Genomic DNA, 21,608 nt, shown 5'->3' with positions numbered 1-21,608 from the left:
GTAATAATCTGGGGAAATCTACTCCTTTGTGAATGAGGAGTTTATTGCACAGAATTACAGTTATTAAATGCTATACCTTAAAAGCAAGTAAAAATTAATTTTAGGAAAATGTTTTGTGGTATTGAAATGAACATATCATTTACTGGTTTGATATCACTTTCTGAGTGTTAAAAAGCTGTGAATCTCATGAAATCTGGAAGTGTCATAGGAAGACTTTTGAGAGTGCACATACAGATTGAGCAAAAATTTGCACCCATGATCTGTTACATTTGCATCAAAACCCAAAAGAGCCACAGAAATGTGTAAACATGTACAAGAGATTCAGATTTACCTGGAGAGAACCCAGCAATGTAAAGGAACTGTTGTGGTCTTAGGATGGGAGAGTAGTTATGACATAACAGAGTGCCCAGTTCACATCATGTCAACATTTAACACCCCTTTGAATCTCAGAATATGTTTAAATTTTGTTCGCAAGCTTCCAAGTAATTTCTCATTCAACTAATTTAAGGTTTTTCACATTTAATTGTTACATGAGGTTGGGATTTTGAAACCTAATCAAATAGACAAGTGTGGGTACCAGTGGTAGAACTATCAGGTAAGTGGGATTTATACTGGCAAATTTTGTTCACTCATGAATCTTTGTTGGAAGAAATCTGAGAAATGGGTAGTATGGTTTTATTCTTTTTGAATACATCTATTCTTAATTGTATGTTTTGGTGCTTGTTTAACATTTCTTTTTGTTCAAATCACTTTGTTAGGTGATTTGAGATTGATGACATTACTGCTAATGTTTACACACCAAATAGCTTAATATTCTGTTATGGGATTGTACATGCATAGCCACCTTTACATGGAGAGTTATGAATATTTGTATCATTGTAAAGATTATTTTTTGGTGGAGCAGAAGTCACACACTGCAAGTATCTTCTCTAAGCAAACATCACGTTTTTTTTTTGTTCCCTTCTAATGCTCTTGCCTTACAAGCAGTATTTTGCCTTCCAAGTTTAAAGCCCATGTAAAACTTTGTCAACCCACATAGTTTTTTGTCCTCATTTCCTATTCCTTTTAAATTTCCTGCTGTTTTATCTCATGTGATAAATCCTTTCTCATGCTTCTTCCTAATCTCATTTTCTCCCTAAATTCCCATATCTCTCCCTCCCAAAAGTGTCTTCGAGAACGAGGAAAGGCTGTTTTTCTCCTCTTGTCTTTAAACTCTTGTTGGAGTTAATTGAAGTTTCTGATTTTTGAAGATTTATTTTATCAGGGTGTTGTGCCTGTGGTGGAGATGCAGGTTAAAATCCTGCCTAGAGAGGTACCATCCTGCCAATACGTTCAGCATACAGGGCCATGTTTTCCATGACAGGGAAAAGTGAAAGGCCTGGTTCTGTGGTTCTATTCCAGTTTCCTGCAGGGCAAATACCTGCAATTCATCTGGGATTGTTATGTGTGAGGCTTGGCAGCACACTGGCTAATTACAGGTAACATTATGGATGATGATCACTGGAATGGATGCTTCCCAGGGAACAATCTCCAGGGCTGCTGGTTTTTTCAAGGAAATACACTCTTATATCAAAAGCAGCGTGGGCAACAGGGCAGGGGGGGATTCTGCTCCTCTGCCCTGCTCTGGGGAGTCCCCCCTGCAGTGCTGCCTCCAGCTCTGGGGGCCCAGCACAGCAAGGACATGGAACTGCTGGAGCGAGTGCAGAGAAAGCACCAAAATGATCAGAGGGATGGAGCAGCTCTGCTTTGAGGAAAGGCTGAGAGAGTTGGGATTGTTCAGCCTGGAGAAGAGAAGCCTTTGGGGTGACCCAATTGTGGCCTTCCAGGACCTGAAGGGAGCCCACAAGAAAGATGGAGAGAGACTATTTCCAAGGGCCTGTAAAGGTCCTTTTCAAGGACAAGGAGGAATGGCTTCAAACTGCCAGAGAGCAGGTTTAGATTGGATATCAGGAAGAAATTCTTCCCCGTGAGGGTGGGGAGGCCCTGGCACAGGTTGCCCAGAGAAGCTGTGGCTGCCCCATCCCTGAAAGTGCCCAAGGGCGGGTTGGATGGGGCTCTGAGCAACCTGGGATAGTAGAAGGTGTCCCTGCCTGTGGCAGGGGTGTTGGAAATGGATGATCTTTAAGGTTCCTTCCAACCCAGGCCATTTGGTGATTCTATGATGCCAACATTTGAAAAAGCAAACCAGGCATTCTTGTGACTTATTCAAGGGCTCCAGTGTCCTAATATCCTTAATCAATGAATAGGACAAGAGAACTCTTCTCCTCTGTGCCAAAAATTAATGTCATACACTGAATTTTTAGGAAAGCTATGCATGTCAGTTTTACATTTCTAGCTTTTGAGGATATCAAAAAATGTCATTGGAAAACCCATATGAGTTTATTACAAATTGGGAAGTCACACATTTCATCCTTATTTTTTTTCTGGGACACAAACATTTGATGTTGCCTTCTGAAAATAACACCAACTTTGATTTTGTGGTTTAACTCATGTGCTATGTGAAAACACATGCTGAAAAACACGATCATAAAACTTTTTAATTGTTTTTTAATACTCAGAAATTTCTCTCACTATTCAAAGTAGATGATGTTAAAAATGGGACTATATGAAGGTAGATTTTGAGATAGATTTTTTTATTCTTCTTAAAGCAGTCAATGATCTGTGTATTAAAGTAAAATAAAGCGTTAAATACCTGCACAAAATCACATTTATGATAAATCATTTTCCCTTTATTTATCTTGCACTTTTCTTGATGGTCTCTTTCCTTACTGTCTTCTAAACAGTGTGAAACAGGAGTTCTTGGATGGGGAGGGATTAAAATGTATGTGAAGTGAGTCTCAGAGCACACATTTCCATCTTAAGTTATGACTTGACAATATTCCTGATTTCCTCTATGTCTTCCTGACTAAACAATATTAATCAGAAGTGCAAATGGACATTCTGTATAGTGTTTTCATGCTTGACTGTAGTTAAGGGGGATATATTTTACTGTGGTCCTTAGTTATGTTGGTCTCATATTTTCCATTTTGATTCATATAAAAGAAGAATGAAGAAAGACAAAGACTAGAAGTATTTAATTCTGTAGTTCAGTTGCATCTTGGGCTGAGCTGCTTTTTTTCTTCTTGGTTAACCCTTAAGATTTTGCCTTCAGGATGTGTGACCTGCAGTTTTCCTCTGTATAGAGTATAGAGCATATGTATATATTATGTGCTGAATTCTTTTCTGTGGTTTAAGAAGCCAAAGGAGTGTAATTGCTGAGACAGAACAGTACTGGGAGTGTCACACAAAAAGGAAAGTACTCAGGAACTCAGTTAAATGCTTCCTCTGCACTTTTGCACATTGGTATTTTTCGTGATGATTTTATGTTGTGCTGTGAAACAAATCCTGGGTTTGTAGATAAGTAGTTACCCCCATGTCTTTAATTCTTTTCCACACTATCATGAAGCTGTCTGTCATTTGTATGACAAATAGTAGTTCAAAATCTGTTGGATGGTGCATGAAATCTTTTGCCCTTTTTTTGAGGCACACTTAGAGAAGTACTGGTTTATCTTCAATTTGAAAACAATTTGCTGAAAGGTCAGTCAGAATAGAAGTTCCATTTGCTGGAACTCAGTTTTTTAAAGTTTATGATGAACTTTTATGAACTTGGATTTTTTTTTTTTTTTGTCCTCTTGTAAACAAAAGAGATTCTATATTTTTCCCATCTGTAGGTAGTAATTGTGGAATCTATTTAATGCCTGATCTTGAAGGGAGCATATGCAAACTAGATTCTTAGAGAATTATGAATATTTGCTCTTTTAGGAGACATTAGCCAATTTTTACAGTGAGAGTAGTAAATCCAGACTTGCAGACTGAAAAAATGAGGACTGTGGTGGGCATAACCTTTCTGGTTCATTAGTGCCAACTATGATAGGTTTGGAAATTCTTGAGAGTACTTAACATGTCCCCTTCTTTGGACATTTCCTCTCAGTTCTCAGAAATCTCATAGTTTGCTGCTGTGGAAATATCTGTTTATTCATTCCCTTCAAAACCAAGTAGTTCCTATCAGTCATTCCTGTTACGTTTTCATCAAACTCACTTCCACATAATTCATCAAGATGTGTCTTTCCAGGTCGGCTGCTCTTCTGCCAAGAGCAAAGTTACACTTTCTCAGAACTTCTCTGGTAGTTCCTGATTATGTATTATTTATTAGAATCCTGTTCCCAATTTGAGTAATTTATTCCTAAATTCATAATACCTCAATGTACCGTCGTATATAGAGAGAATTAAAATAAAAAGTCTGATGTATCTTTGCTCTGTGTTTTCTTTGTATATGTGTTGACTTTGTATCCAGTATTGCTCAGAATTTACCTCCCAAAGTAAAAATCACATTGCTGAGGTCCAAAAACGCATATCTATTTTTATAAAAAAAAAAAAAAAATGTAAACCCTTAACAGGGTCCTTTAACTTCATCTCAATATGCCCATTATCACATGCTAGTTGGAGAATGATATTGCAGTCCCTTTGCTGTGTTAACTCAGCCAAGGATACTTTCAGAGTCTTGACCAAAAATCTTATTTGGAAATTACATTTGCTTTCTTGGATTTGTCAAGTTGCACTTGAGAATAACTCTTTAGAGTGATTTTTTTTCTCCCCTCTCTGTCTTTTGCTTATATAACTAGCTACCCTGAAACCTTCATTACTTGTTATGAATGTAAACCATCAGCTCTTGTCAATACTGAACAGCTAAGTAATATTAGTATGACTTTTCTCCTCAACTATTTTTCTGTCAGCTGTTTTTGAAAAAAAAAATAATTGTTTTTCTTCTGTTTTGCTGTCTTCCATTACTGAACATTTTGCTGTTTATATTGCTTGTATTTTAGGAGTTCCTTTGCTTTAAGTTTCCTGATAGATGGACCAGTTTGGTGAGAAGTCATACAGGCTGTGAAATGAATTAGATAACAAAATAGAAGGAGTAGTTGATACTTTTTATTCTTTTTCATATTCTTATGAAGTTCCTTATCTCTGTATCCTCAGGACCTCAAAGTTTGTGGGTTTTTTAATAGTCTCTATTACTGTGTACTCTTTCCAAAAAAAGTATTTTCATTATTAGATGCCTTTATATAGCTTCTTGCTTTATTTATAAAAACAATGAAGCACTTATGCAGCAAAATGTTTTGAGCTTAGTTTCAACCTCTGATGTGCCTCAAATTGTACAGTTTACACACTCTCTTTATGATGCTGAGTGGAACCCTGAGTACGAGTATATTCTTAATTATTTTTTTACTGTTATTATAATTTTTCTTTATGTTCACTATTGTTTTAACTTCTCTGGTTTAATAATGTTTTGCTGATTCTTGAGCTTTCTCTTAGAAAAGCTTTGCTGCTTTGTTGGCCCCTTGGACCTCAAACTGGCAAAAAGATACAGTTCAACCATGCAGTAATAAGTTATAATTTGAGGAAGTGGAAATATGTAACAGATGTTGGAATTCTTCAGGCAGATTTTCCACCTTGCACTGCCAAACACTCAGATGCCACAGATAGTGAGGACAGTGTAAAAAACCAGTTACAGTTACCAGATCTTGTCATTTGACTTAGACAGAGTTTAGCAGTGGGGAAGAAAAGGTGCAGTATAAAAGAATATGCTGCTAAATGTAGCCAGTCTTTTTAGAGGAGCAGAAAGGTGTTTAAATAAGGTCATCTTTTTTTCCTCAGGATAATATTTTGGATAGGATGTAGAAGCGGGAATATTTTGATAACATTGCAACATCATGATGCTCTAACTGCGTGTTTTTGTTGCATCACCTTCCTCTCACCCCGATAATACTGTTTCCCATGACCTGTGTTATTTCTTCCTGCTGTTAGGTTCCTTCAGGAGAGACAGAAATAAAAGTAGGACTTTGTTAAAATAGGTGAACGGATTTGAATTGGTGAGTTCTTAAAAAGCCCCATCCAGTGGTTTGTTATTCCTGCTGGTGAATGAAGTGATGAAACATCTGCTAAACGTTTCTGAAGATAATTTTTCCCACGTCTTGAGGGACGGGGATAGTTCTATGTTCATATGTAATGAAGGTACCAAAAAAAATGAAATACTGGAGGTGAGATTATGCCTGTTTTTTTTTCTATTAAACTACTACAGTGCAGTTTCATTAGATTAAAAAGTTCAGTAGATATTTGTGACAAGATAAACTGGTCATTCACTGAGGGTGAATTGGACACATCAATGTCCCAACATACTGGTTTTTGTCATGATGTCATTAAAAGAAGGTTCCAAGTGTCATTTCATTAGTGTGTGAAAATTGTTTCCTCAGATGAAAGATCTGTGAAAGAGGGAAACACCATTAATTTGTTGCAATGATACTACAAATAGTGCAAGATATTTTGGTCCTGTTTAGTATAAGGATATTCATATTAACTCTGGTTGTTCTGTGATGTTCTTTGCTGGTTTGTTTTTGAATTATTATCTAACTGACTACTATAAGCTATGAATAGCAACTAAAAAAATGATTTTATCCATGCAGAATTTGGTGATCCATGCATGGTGATTTACTCAATATAAAAAGGAACCAATCTGCAGAAACATAAATTGGATGCCCATTATTTTAGCAAAATAATTGTATCCTTGTTTGTGGATGAAATCCTATACACATTTCCTTTTAAATGAAACAGTACAGGACCCAGAAACTATATTTTAAGAAAGCATTTCAGTTCATGCAAGGCACCCTATTTTCTGTTTAACTTTAAATTTGTAGTTAAGGATTAATAGAGATATGGAAGGAATTATAACTGTACTAAAGTAGAATTTAGTATTAATAGCTTTAATGCAGCATTTTACTTGTAAAACAACTCATCTCATGCATTATTTCATTCACTCCTTGAGTTCTTAAAATATATACTTTGTGATCCTTCAAATTCTACTTACCTGAAAGAAAAATGTCACGATTCTTCAGAAATAAATTGAATATATAAAAATAACAAAATAGACTGACTAGTTGCTATTGTGATTAAATCTGTTTACAATGTCTTCTGTGACTCACATTCCAGGAAAAAAAAAGAAAGATTTTTTTGATTTCTTTTTTACAGGAATCAAGAAAAACCACAGGACCTCTGTATTTATATTTGAATCTACATCAAACGATTTTCATTTGGAACCATTGCCTAGAGAACTTCTTGCAGGGAGGAAAACATTATAACCTATTTTTGAATGCCTTTTGTTTTAAGTTAATTTTCACAAGACTCTTCTTGACCCTCTCATGCTACTTTCCAGTGAGTAGGTTAGAAACACTAGTATTTCTCTCCACTTTGGAATACCAGTTTTTAGAAAAGTTTGGGGTTGGGTTTTTTTGGTTGGGTTTTTTTTTTTTTTTTTTGGAAATCTCCTATGTCTCACCGGGTCATGATGTCCCAGTAGAATTTGCTCTTCAGAATTTTTTACAGCTCAGAATTTTGCACTCTTAACCCTATACTCCCTAACTAAGGGATAAAAGGAGGTAACATAGCTTTTTAAGAAAGAAGAATAAGAGTGCTATGGTATGGAAATCAGGTAAAGTCATGCATTAAAGAGCTATACAATTTTTTGTACCTAAGCTAAAGGTTTTTTACATCTCTCTGACTATCTCTACATAACATTCCACTGTCTGCTGGGCCTTACAGACAACAGTGGGAATGTGCAGCCTTGCAAAATTGCACTGGATGAAAACTTTCTTGTTGCTCTGGAGTTTTCACTGAGGTTTATTTTGGTCTCATACTGATTTCTGCATCATATTTCCAGTTCAGGACATTTTTTTATTTTTCATCTGTAGCCATAACTTTTTATCAGTTTCCATTTTTAAAATTTTTTTTTACCTGCTTTCTGGTTCTTGGATTGTTGATTGATAAAGAAAACCCTCAATTCACCTCCCATTTATAAACTTCGTGGACAGTGTCTGACAATCTGCACAGGTTAGGTGCTTTTTTCAAAATGGAAGGCTCCATGAGTAGGTCCTCATCACAGCTTTCATAGGAAACCTGGAAGAGACTTGGATGTTTTTCGTAGGACTGTTAGGTCTGATGAACTCAATATTCTGCTTACAGGAGGCAGATCAATCTTTCTTTAAAGCTTTTGTTAGGTTTACTTTTTGAAGCATAGGCAATATTCTCTTGACACATTTGTCAATTGTGCCTATCCAGGCACAATTACCAGGAGACCTCCAGCGTGGATGCCCAGATAAGCCTAAGAGAAAGTGGCCTCTCCAATGCTTGGGAATCAAAATTCAGTGTATAGGTAGCTCAGAGTGGTACTTAAAGTCTCAAAGCTCTTCCTTTATTCCTTTAATACTGTCTAACAGAGAGAGGAACATGTTCATAATTCTTACCTGTGGAAACTGGAAATGCTGAATGAGATTGGTCCATCTCATATCATTGGCTTTAATTAGTGATGAGAAGGGGAGTGGGTTATGAGATAAGTCTGCTTAGCTGTAGGCGTTTAATTCTGTGTGTACGATCTTTATTTCGGCAATGGTTTCTGTGGTTAAGAGGCCTTTACTATAGTTCAACAAAAATCTACAAGCCAAGTAAATGAACCTAAAACATCCTATTCCTGTTAGCTAGAAATACAAAGGCACTTGAAAGGTCTCAAATGTGTAAGTGCTGAAGTGAAACCGTCACCTTCTGTTTGTTTTTAACCTTCAACTCCCTTTAATGAAAGTCATCTGAAAAACCAACTGAGGAAGCACTGACTGTATATAAAGTTCGTTGTGACCATTAAGTCCCAGACTCCAAAGTCATTCTTCATACATCTAAAAATGTAACCTACCACATGATTCTATGGTATAATAACTTCTTCTTGGAGGGTATATAGATTACTTTAAAATCTGAAAGCAAAGCTGGTTGCCCTAATTAAAGAATAGTTCCAGAGGGGCTACAATAATTTGCTATGCAGAGACATTTAAACTAAGAGCTTGGAATTCTGTTCATACATTCATTAATCATTTCCTAGAATTACTGCTTTTTTCCTAAGTCTGTCAAACTGCTGTCATTATACAGAAATACTAAAATTTCTCTCGTTGTCAGAAGAGGGAAGGCACAGAAACCTTTACTGTCCATAATTTCCCAGATTTCCTGCTCAAGTGATATACATAACCAAGATCCCTGAACATGCCTTTGAAAGAACTGTGCTTTGTAATGAGGAATTCAGATGCATTGAGGTGCATCCTTTTCTAGAACATGGGTTAATAATACCACCAAGCTTGCTTTACATCATTTTTGTAAACACAACTTTCAAGGAGATTCTATGGCTCCCTATGAAGGCTGATAAAACTGTGGGGCATAGTACCTTGGGAAAAAAGTGCTTGATAAGTAATTAAATTGCATATTAATTACATGCAGAATGGAAGCTTTTATGTCATATCCATGCTGTCTATGCCACATAGGCTTTCTGGACTCAAGACCTGTTTCAGGGACGAGCAGTTTGTGCAATATTTTATTCCATTTTCTCTGTTTCTGGTTACTTATTTTTTCATCTAATTTATATAATTTAATAGCTTAAGGTATGCTTCTCTCTGAAAAGCAAAACTGACCAAATAGAGATTCTGAAGCTGAATAAACAGTTCTTCCGGGTATTTGTGTAGGTCTAATAAAAGAGATTGTGCTTTACGAGGTTTTATGGACAGCTGTTGCAATATTTGAGATGATACATGAACTTTTGGAAGTTCAGATATGAAGGCAATCATCTATGGGAGGATTATTCCACATGAATAAGCATTTATATTGTAATAGGAAAGGACATGCCGAGCTTTTCACAAGAGACTTACAGTTGTGAAATTCTAAATTTTGTATTTCCATGAGAAGTAGGGATGCTATTTAATGTAAAGTAAATTGTTCTTTTGAAAGCACTCTAAATATGCTCACGAGTACTTACCTCTATTATCTTGAAAAATATGAACTAGCGTGTTTTTATAAACAGATACAATTCTTAGTAAAGTTCTTACTGAATGTCAGTGAATTCCACAGATCTCCAAATGTGATACCATACAGATCTAATCTACCAAGGGGATAGGAGAGCCTTGCTCAGTCAAACTAATCACAATACAGTCACAGCAGCCTTCATTTTTATGGTCATTGTTTACTTACTGTGCAACTTTTTTGTAGTTAGAAGTCTCAAGCAAAAGCAGTATATTGAATTTTAAAGATTCTTTACTGTGGGGTGGTCAGAACTGGCAGAAGTTGGTCAAAGAAGCTGTGGCTGCCCCATCCCTGGAAGTATTCAAGGCCAGTTTGGATGGGACTTGAAGCAACCTGGTCTAGTGGAAGGTGTCCCTGCCCATGGCAGGGGGGAGCTTTAGGGTCCCTTCCAACCCAAACCATTCTGTGATTTAGTTGTGCATTCTCTTTGCAGCAAGGGAGATCAGGATTTTTCAGGTGTCTGTATGATAAAAAGTTTTGATCCCAATATCTGCATTTTTCAGGTTTGTAGGTCTCCCACAGGCTTATGAAAAGTGAACTGCTGTGCAGTGACATGAACGGCTGTAGTCATAAAACTATTTTTATCAGCAAGGAGGATTAATATTAGTTTTCTCCATTGGCCATGTATAAATATTCTATATTGTATTAATGCAAATGTCTACATTGTTTCAGGACTTCCAGGATGGGCTTGGATGTCTTCTTATACATACACATAAAATAAAACTTTAAAACTGCCCTGAAGTTTAAAAGCTGAAAATTGTGGTCCCATTGAGAATGTTGTGAAATACATCTCGTAGCTGGCCCACTGTGGCAACTTGAAATGTGGCTACAGTCTTCATATCTAACCTAGAAATCTGATGGTCAGAGTCAAACTGGAATTATCTGGCTGATAGGCTTAGTCTAGAAACTCTCATCGTACTTGAACAAGCTGACTGCTGTTCTTTTGAAGGGGCTTTAAGGATAGAGGTGATTTTCTCTGACAAGCTCTCCTTAGAAACTCCCATGCTGATTCTTGACAAGCAAATAAAGATTCAGTCTTTTACTTAACGTTAGTAAGCTTTGTGGATATATCTGAGAAAATATTTGCATATGTTTGTTTTATATTGTGTCATTGTGAAATAACACATTCGTGCAGTTAGTCAAGTGAAGAGTCGTGGAGATCATTCAGGTAATAAAATCCATTCATTTTTTCACCTTTGAATTACTGGAAAAAAGCAATTTCTGTAAGTGCTCTGATAGTTCAAGGTAATGTCTGAAAATACTGTGTCCACAAGAAAAGTGAGCTACACATCATTAAGTAGAACCATGACTTTCACTATTCCTTCCACAGGTGTTTTCCATTAGAATATGTCTGCCACATTCAGACCTATTTTAAGTAAATTCACAAGGAAATACCTCTTTACATGTTTATCCTGGAAAGGCAGATAGGTGTTTTATTTTATAAAGCAGTCTAGAAGTTTTCTATTCTTCAAATGAAAAAATATTTTTCAGAACATAGTAGTGCAGTTTGGTAATGTATTTCTAACTGCCATTAGAGACACTTAAAATTAAAAAATAATAAAATTTGTAAAACAGAAATGACTGTTTATTAGAAATTCTGGTGAAAGGGGTATTTGCCTGCATAAGCGTTTGTGTAAAAAATTTATGTTCTTTATGTACACTTATTTTAATAAGAACTCTACTGTAACACTTTCCTTTTGGTGATCTTGTAAAATATTATTGTGTAATGATGCTGTACTTTAAGGTTATGATATATCATCTCTTAAATAACATGTAAAAAAGTGTACTGACTTGCTAGAAATTCTCTCATGACAAATACCTAGCATCAATCATTTCCAGTAATAATTTTTAGTTTTGAAAAACAGCTTTGCTCTTACAGACAGAACCTGTATCTTTCAAATGCTCTACTTTATATGGTGAAAAAAACCAAATAAGTGAGTTGTGATATAGACTACATGGTCACTTTATTTCAGTGTCCATTTTCTCCCTGGTTTTCAAAGTTCATAATATCACAAATGGTTGAAAAGAATACATTTGTCTTCTGCTCTCTATACATATAACTGAGATGTAGTAAAAGCGTGATTTAAATTCTGCAGCTGTTTAAAATATTTAAAGTTTGGTGTTGCTTAAACCATCTGTATCATTTGGGTAAGTTGCTTTTTTCGACTTCTTTCCTAATACTCTTCAGACTTAGAGAATATATTAGATATTCAGGAAGCTACACATTTCTTATTATTGTGGTTTTTTTCTTTACATGAAATCATTTAAAGGAGTGCTGTTAATGTAATTTAACTGAGTCTACATTGAAAGGCATTTTGTAAGCAACTGAGAAACCTTGGATGAGTTTTTTGCATCTGTTTTAGTAGCAGACTGTGGTTACAATAATATGAATGTTTTCTCCCAATAGCATCAGCGACTCCTTGACATTCTGGAAGCAGAGAAGGAAGTGTTATCAGAAAAGACAGAAGAAGCTTTGATGCAGCAGTCACAAAAGCACAAGGTATTGCTTTTGTTTACAACAAAAAAAGAGCGATCTGATCAGCACCATGGAGATCATTGGGAATGATCCTGTCACACTTATTGACAGGAAGAGGAAACTTTCTTAAGCACTTTGACAGTTTGAAATTATTTTAAGCCACTCCTCTGTTGTGTATTGCAGTTTAATTTTTTGTAACATTTGCAGGAAGTGCTGGACAAATGTTTGGATGAAGAAAGACAAAGAAGTAAGGAGGCTGTGGCAGCTGCTGCCAAGGTATCTCTTGTTAATTTAGTAGATGTGCAATGTGGATCCCACGTGTGTCATTAGAAACACCAAGTTCAGCTACTCGTTTTTATTTCATAACCAGATTTATCAAACTCTGCGTTCTTCTCTGTGTTTAAGAGAAGCTAATTCCGTTAATCATGAACATACCTGCTATATCCTATGCCTTGATACAGAGAGTCAGTGTAAATTCTGTGGGGGATAACCTCTCAGTTGTTTATGACAAGAAGTCACAATATTGCATTTCAGGTATTGCCATCACTGAAATATCTGGCTTTGTGGTCTTTCAACATCATTGCATCTCGATTTGAAGAGCTGGGTAGGAGGTCAAGTGTTCATCTTACTAAGACAATTAGCATTGTGTCTTACTTAACTTTTGTTAAATATGGTTGTTTTCAATGAGCAGAGAACTATTTCATAAATCATTAAAACAGGGACATTTTAACAGGTTTTCAATTATTTTATTTAAGTGGATGTTTGACTAAAAGTGAGTATTCAGTTTTTAAAATATGATTTCTTCTGTCTGCTTCATTAGTAAGTGCATTGGTGTTAGGACAGTAATCTTGTAGATGTGAAGCTGTCTTTCATTTCTAATACTGTTGTAGAATCCAGTTGCATGTAATGATCTGGGAAAACTAGTAATGTATATTACCTAGTGCAGCTCATAAGGCTATATTAGAATTTTCTGTATATTTTTATGTGTATTATATGCACACTAGCTGAGCACCTCTGAATAACATTCGATAACACAAGAAACATTTGTTACATGGTTGACATCTACAGGAAAATGTGTATAGTAGAATACCTTCATTTAATAGGGCTTTTTAAAAACAAAATATTATATTTTTAAAAATCTAAGTGAAAAATCAAGTGCCAGTGAATGCAAGAAACAGCTTTATTTGTAAGTGGAGGTATCTGATGAACATCATATTTTTTGCCATTTTTGACTTCACTTACACAGATCTATAATCACCTCCAAGGGGCATTGGAATGACCCGTAAGATTATTAAAATTGAGGGGTTTGCAAATGTGGGGGTTTGGCCCATATTTGCTTATTTTGAACTTCAGTTTGCCATTATTTATTTGTAGATATTATGCAGTAGTTATCATGCTGATAGATATATCTGTGTGGCTACTTTGCCACAGAAAATGCTCAGACTTTTGGGACTTCAGATGTTTGTAGGTAAGAACAGGAATATCTCCTACACAGGAATATCATGGCAGGCCCATGATGTGCCTACTTTTATGTGGGTTTTGCTGCGTGATTTTTGTGCTAAGCAAACTAGTTATGAGATACTACAGTAGAGGGGAATTTAAGAGCTCTACTTGTAACTTCCTTTTCCTTTCTGTAACTACGCAAGTCATTGTCTGGAGGTAATACCTACTTCAGACAAATTTAAGTTCATAGTTCAGAAGTGAAAATGCTCATGTCCAATATCTTATCAGCTCGTAGATCTCATTAGGAGAAGGTAATATATTTGAGTAAGGCACTTGTGTTGGGTGTGTTGGTCATCTCGTTGTGCCTCATTTGTTTGAAAGGCTGAGAAAGAAGCAGTGCAGGAAGCTGTTCTGAAAGCAGTAGAGGAGGAGAGGAGGAATATGGAGAAGATTCGTGCAGAAGAAAGAAAAATGTGGGAAGCAGAACGTGATAGTCATAAGGAGAAGATTGCCCAGGCTGTTTCAGAAGCCATGGAGGAACAAAGAAAGCAGAATCAGGTTGGTATATTTTACCCTTCCAGTGGACCTGCTTTATGTATTTTATTTTTGCATTTCAGTGTCTTCCAAATGTTGTGGTAGATTTTCTTGTGACATCTTGTCATTCATCAGTGCACATAGTCGATCTCTGCAATGCACAGCAATCTTTTTAGTTTATTTTCATCTAGACTGTTGTATGGAGAGAGGCTGACACGTGAAGAATAAAATTCCTGGGACACTTAGAGGCACACAGATTGAAATGAGATAAATCATGCCCTCTAAGTGCCTGGTTTTGTCCCCTGACTTCAAAAGGAACCAACTCAGAGAGTGGCATTTGTGCTGTAAACCGTTTAGGTGACTTTTTATACCTGTGCAAGAGTAAAGATGTTACATGTGTTCCTTATAGAACAGGTACAAAATAAGGAGAGGGTTATAAAAATCCGAAGCCTAAGCCAGTAATGAACCAGAATTTCTAGAGCTACTCATTAGAGAGGTGCTTCTACAGGGATAATTGGATGTCACCTAATACAAAATGGGAGGGACATTCCCAACATTGCTTTTAGCAGGAATTGCAAATGAAATATGTTATAATAGCAGTTAAATTACTATTCCAAAAGTTGATTTTCTAAGTCTCTGATGCTGGAAATGTTTGGAGGAACAGCCTGTAAATTCACTGATTTCTTGGTGACATACTTGAATGTTGCAGTCATCAGAATTGTAAAGAATTTTTGTTTCATTCACGTGTTGGAATTTGACATGGCTATATTTTATGTCCTGAATAAGAAAAACAAACAAACAAACAAAACAAAATAAAAGTTTAGAATTTGAAGTAAAATAGAAGTAAAATAGCATATCACACAAACTTAAAAATTAAGTTCTTGGAAACTGATCCCATTTCCCTTTCCTGTGTTAAACAGAATTATTAACTCTACATAATCAGCTGCACAAAAAAGTTCTTTTTGCTGCTATGCCAATATTATATCTGTTTTGCTACATTTCTAATGGAAATAGAGTGATTTTACTTTTTATATGGCTTCTTTACTTTTTTTGAATGTAAAGGTATCAGGTGGTAAGATGTCAGTTTTTAAGACTTCCAGTAAGCCTTCAGGCACTCAAACTCTTCTTTAGGACAGAAAGGTAAACAGCTGATTTCAAAGATAAATTCGAGCTGGGAACAATTGCTTGGGGTTTAGTTAGATACAAATCACTTTGACTCTCCAGAGTGAGAATTGATACCAGTGGTGCAGAGAACCTGTTGATAGAAGGGAGAGCAATAAAGCAGTTTTTTACTACAGTAAAAAAAAAGACAGTGATTTTTCTGGAAAATGAGGAGATTAACATGAGGATGACTTTGGTAATGAAGCTTGAGAAGGGTTTTGATAGATCCTGAAGCTTTTTGGTGAAGGAGTCCCATAGCTGGGTGCAGGACTTCAGCCAGGGTTCCATATTTCTGGAGTCCTGTTAAGTGTCCCAGGGGCAGGAGAGACACAGACTATGTTGATGTAGCAACGTGAAAGTGTTGGAGAATGTTGGGATTAGTTGTCCTGTAAATATCTTGTGCTTTATGTAGTCTTGTGTCATTAATACCATCATTAGTTCCATTTCTTTTAATACTGAATAGCTCTGACAACTTTGATTGTAACAGGAATACTTTCTCTTATTCAGCTGTAATTAAAAAAAAGTAAAATAAATTAAAAAAGAATTAAAAAAAGTTTCTCCTTTGAGTTAGGTTCATTTTTCAAATACCTAACCTATTTTTAATTAGGGAAAAAGGCAGATTTTTCTTAAAATTTCCAGAATTCTTTCACATATATGTATAGTATATATGAAGTTACACTCTTATATTTTGTTTTCTATAAGATTTCTCTTTCTGGAGCTGTAAGTGCATTCTTGACTCTCTTGCAGTTGTCTAACATTTTAGACAATGCAATATAAAATTATGCCTCATTTAATTCTTTATGCTCTGCTGTGTAATTCTTTATGGTTCCTGCTTCAGTATTGTCACCCCATACTGTCATTATGTTTAGTACCAACTAATGCAACAACTTAGTGCTATTGAATCGACGTGAACGTGCAAAATAATCTTTATGGTATCAGACATATAAAAAGAGGTTTAAGAGAAGTATTTTTATTTCAAGAGAATTTTCTGACTAAGCCATGATTTTGGAAATTTACACTAGGAAAGGGAAGCCTGACTCGTTTTTAATAAAGTGTCTCTTCTTTTAGTTTATCTTCAGTTTATCACCAGGGGAAATAATCTGTGTGAGAAAGAAAAGATATTTTTATGTTGACTTCTCTGTCTTGTATCACACGAGTAATTGTCATAGAAACCTAGATTAAAATTTTATTTTGCTATAAATTAATCCGAAGAGATTTGCTTTACTGATTTGAACTAAACCAAAGAAATTAAGCATATTATTAAAGACTTTTCCTTTGCTAATACTGTTAAGTCTGTGACATTGAAAGATCACAAAGCGTCAGTGTAGTCTTCTGCAAACGGGTGTGGCAGGATGGCTTTCAGTCACAGTGCCCATAATTAACTCTAGCAATAATTAATGGAAAAAATTGAAAACATTCAAAATTTTATTATTTTCTTTGAGGTGCAAACCCATTAAAGAAAAGGGCACTGTCATATGCATGGGGCAAGAGTTGATAGAAGACATATTTTAAAGACTACAGCACCATTGTATATCTGCAGAACATTTAAATTACGAACACAAGGGAATATAAAAATCTGTGTTATAATGGAATTAATTTGTTGACTTCTCCTTTACTTCCTAGACCAGGAAAACATGATTAGGAGTTTTGATTCTTTGTTCTAAAGAAGTAATTTACTATCCACTAATTTCCTTTATAAAATAAAACATTTTGGGTTTTTTCGCCAGTTTTTAAAAACAGTCGCTGGAAGTTATATGGTTATATATGAGAAAGCAAAAGGACAAAAAACCCACATTAAATATGGTAGGTAGCGTTTCTTAGGTCAGGCAATTTTAGCATAAGAGCAATAAATCTTTCAAGGTCACACTTGTGCAGAATCAGGTAGTGAAATTTCCCTTCATCGTTTAAATAATGTATTTAAAAGAAGAAAAGATGAATCTACCTTGCAGGGATGATACAGGCATTTTTTTTAGACTTTTTTCTTGTGGTGTTGTTGCAGAGTGGCCAGGAAGGAGAACAATAGTGGATGCAAATCTGGAAGTTTATGCGGATTACTTCTACCTGTTAGATATTCATGCTTGACAAAACATTGTCCTAAAAGAAGTGTTTGTCCTTAGTCAGATGGAGGTCAAGTCTGCAGATAAGGAGATGCTACTTCCACGCAAGATTTATTTTCTTAATTGAACATTACCAGAGAAAATTCTGGGGACTTGGAGACAGTTTAATAACTAAATCATGATGAATATAAAATATTTTTTTTACCAATATGAAAAAGCAGAATAAAGATAAATTTACAGTGAAAGTAGGAACTAAGACATACTGAGTTAATATTTCAACTTGATGGAACAACCTTGACATACCCCCTTCTTTTTTTTTCTTTAAGAAATTAAAGGATTAGAGTAACATGAATATTGCATTTGTTCTCATGAAAGCTTTGACTGTTTCAGTGACTTGGGCTCTTTACTTAGAGACATAGGATTTTTAATTAAGTTGAAGGTATTATTTTTGAAGCCTTTCAGGTCTGAAGGGATAAATGGGATATTTTACATCACCAGGGAAATGGCAAAATTTTTTTAGAGCACTCTCATGAGGCTGGAAGGTATTAAAAGTCCAGATTACTTTCCTTTTCCATGAGACTGGCAGCATCTTCAGGTTTTATACACGTGCTATTCAGGTGCTTTGTGCCTTTATTAAAGAGTTATTTGGTGGTTTGGTTTTTTTTTTTTTTTAATTTAGAAGAGTATTCTTAGGTTTGGGAAAGGTGGGCTTGCGTTTTAAATCAGGAGGAATAAGCTCTCCTTGATAGAAATGAGTAGTCTTTTAATTAAAGATAATGTTCTTTTGCACAGGATCCTCATGATCCTTTTCCAACACATTGGAAACTCATTACAGATTAGGAACTCATCTATTCAGCAGGGCAGATGTAACCTGGCATGTCTCCAGTAGTGTGTTTTCTGTTTTCCATACAATGTATTGTGTTTTTTACAGTGGCAACTTCTCTGCAAAGAGAGTTTAATATGTCTGGTAGTTGTCAGCGTTGAGAGGAATACCTGGGGAAATTCTTCCAATAGGATGTTTTTTTCTAGAACACTTATTTGAATAAACAGTGGATATCCTCTAGATAAGGAAAAAGTATGAAAGGTAGTTTGACTGAGGCAGAAGCATTTCCCCACAGAATTCAAAATTGCAGGGAAGCTCCTGGGGTGCAACTATAAACTTCAGTGAAAAAACAATGGACAATGCTCTCTATTGTCATCTACTTTACTTTTTTTTTTACTCTTTGAAAAAGCTAAAATCCAAAAATTCTTTGGGGTTATAGGAAGATGAGATCCATACAATTTTGAATAAAGTAGAAGGATGCTATATTGTATTTATAATTTGTGGGCAGTGCAGAGTAGCTGTACCTCCCATAGCTGTAATGCACAGAGCTCTCTGCATGGCAGTTATCGTTTTACAAAACTAAATACTCAGTTACATAAAGGAGGTAAAATTGATGGTGGTGGGGGAGAGAATTAACAAAAGAAGCTAAAGCACCACTGTATTTGTTTTAAAATAAATTCATTAAAAGTAAAATGAAAGCTGGCAGCTGCAGGGTGATCCCTAGAAATTTAAGTCTATCTCATAGCTTGAAATTAATAATTCTGCTAAGGCAGTTGAAGCAAAGAATCACCTTTGTCATTTCCTGAAGGCTTGAATTTAAAATACTGTAGATAATCTAGTGTAGTTTACCCTAATTCTCAGGGGGAAAAGAGCCTGAGTTCATCATTGCCATAATCCACACAGCAGATCCATTAGAGACTCAAGTGTTCTGAAGGCTGCAAATATTTAGGGGGAAAAAAAAAAGAACCTTTAATTTATTAAAAGAACTAACATAAACTCTGCTTCCTCTTGGACATGAGCAAAAGCACTAAGGCAAAATGATCTTACCAATGGGAAAGTACTTCAGGAAAACTGAGGCTGCGGTGTTACATCCAGCCAAGCCACAACTGAGATATACTGAGATATACAAGGAAAAAATATTTCTGCAAGAAAAGTTAACTAAAAGGCCTATGAAAAAAAGGGGAAAAAAGAAATGAACTTCCCAAAGTCTATGCTGAGTAAATCTCTAAGCATTAAAGACAATTGAATATGTTCACACTTCTGAAGGTTCAGGTGGTGGTGTTTTTAGCGGAAAAATAAATTTGGAATTTATGAACTTGGAATGTATTAATAAAATTTTAATGGTAAACACATAGGTAGTTGAAAAAAATATTCTTTAAAATATGTTTAATGTTTTTTATGAATTTATGAATACCAGTATATGCCATTGCTTAGAAGGTAAAAGCAAAACATCTAGAACACCTGGTGCTTAATCTTAAAGGATGAATGGCTCCTTACCTGCTACATTATTAAAACCTTTTTGGTTCTTATGCTCATCTGCTTGAGGGAGTGCTTCTCTTGATAGTTTTGGCAAGCCTGAATCAATTGTATTGAAGGTTTTAAGGATTTCCACACCCAGTCATATGTAAGGGAATAAAAGATATGTAAGTGAAAACACGAAGCTGTTGTTATACCTTAAGAACTGGGCTTTGTTTCTTTTCTGCTAGTGCTAAAATTAACTGTCAAATTTTTCTTGAAAATTATTATTTGTCTAAATATTTTCCCTCATTGAGAAAGGTTGAGAAGGTTGTAAGAACAAATAAATAAAAAAGTTTTTCTATGAAGTTATTTCCCACTCCAGCTTTCAGTCAGATTTATTAGCTGCAGAATGGCCCTTTCTTAGCCCTATAATGTGTAAAAAACACTTCTCTTTTTTTCCTGCATCAAATCAGTAAGTATATATGGAATATTTTGGTGGATAGTATAAGGGAAAAAATAAAATATATGGGGACTATACATTTGTCTTGACTTTTTATTTTCCAGTAAAACTACTTTTGCTGATAGATTCCCTGTCATATCATTTTTTAGGTGTCAAAACTATGGAATTTTGTTTATTGCCCCCACAGACTCATTATCTTAAAAAAATAGAGAACATGGCTTGCAAGTTCATGCACCTTTCCTGATTTTGAAATCTGTGAATTAATTCCATATTGTGTATCTACTTATTTGTCTTAATTTTTTTTGTTTGTTGTACACAGTAGTTTTGTTTCAGATCTAATTGTAAATATAATTGTTTACAGGGTGCTGGGTATTTAAGCATCAAATATGTAGGAGATGACATATCATATCTAAAAACATAGGTACAGTTTTCATCCAAGCTCCCACTTTTCCTATATTTTTATTAATGCATCTTTTTTTTTCTCTCCTAACTATAGGTTTTCCTTTCAAAATACTGCCATAATTATAGTTATAACTTTCCATCCCTTTACTTCATCACTCTTTCATTGTTAAATAGTCTATAAACTGCTTTTTTTCTCTGCTTCAGGGTTTGTAGTCTCTTTCTCATCATTAGTCACTATATTTATAGCATTTGTTACCAGAAAACCAACTTTTACCCATAAAATATTCATGATATTGTCATTGCTTGCCCTTCTTCTGTGATGCCTTTTGACTTGGGAGGATTTCCATGTAACACACAGTATTAATTTCATTTCCTTCTCTTTGCATCTGTGATATACAGAGATTTGAGGACATTGCCAGTTAAGTGAATACAAAATAGTTTATCAGTGTCTCTTTGTCCATTTGTTATTTCTTCCATCTTTTACAAGGGTTGTAGAAGCTGATGGAGGAGTCAGATTGAAATACTCCATTTATTCTGTTTCTGAAATACCCAGAAAAATTACATATTTTGTAATGTAATTCCAGGAACAACTTTTTTAGACTTTGTAGTATTTTGATGGGGTGGGAGAGTGTTAATCTTTGGAAGAAGAAAAGGTATTTTTTCAGCAACAGGCTTGGACTATTGTAACATTGCTCTTCATGTCTGATATCTAGTGGATTCATACAAGAAGTTGTTGGGTTTTTTCTCTGTATCTTGATTCCTGCCCAAATAGTCAGTCGATAATCAAATGATGTGCTGGAGAAGAACTTGCTCTTCAAAGGACATCTCCAATTCCTACTGCCTTTACATATTGTTCACCTTTCAGTGGGAGCA

General features: G+C 35.3%; 1 protein-coding gene across 4 annotated transcripts in view; it reads left to right on the top strand.

Moving 5' to 3' along the window:
* Window positions 1–21,608, top strand: part of CCDC91 (coiled-coil domain containing 91) — a 124,726-nt gene that overhangs the window by 66,082 nt on the left and 37,036 nt on the right. For all 4 annotated transcript variants that reach the window (XM_032688469.1, XM_032688468.1, XM_032688466.1 and 1 more), the window contains exons 9-11: window positions 12,329–12,421; window positions 12,605–12,673; window positions 14,222–14,398. In XM_032688469.1, coding sequence (XP_032544360.1) covers window positions 12,329–12,421; window positions 12,605–12,673; window positions 14,222–14,398 — 339 coding nt within the window. The remainder of the gene's footprint in view (window positions 1–12,328; window positions 12,422–12,604; window positions 12,674–14,221; window positions 14,399–21,608) is intronic.

The sequence above is a fragment of the Chiroxiphia lanceolata genome, chromosome 5, assembly GCF_009829145.1.
Source record: "Chiroxiphia lanceolata isolate bChiLan1 chromosome 5, bChiLan1.pri, whole genome shotgun sequence".
NCBI lineage: Eukaryota > Metazoa > Chordata > Aves > Passeriformes > Pipridae > Chiroxiphia > Chiroxiphia lanceolata.
Note: the sequence above shows the minus strand (reverse complement) of the source record. Positions and strands in the feature narration are given on the sequence as shown.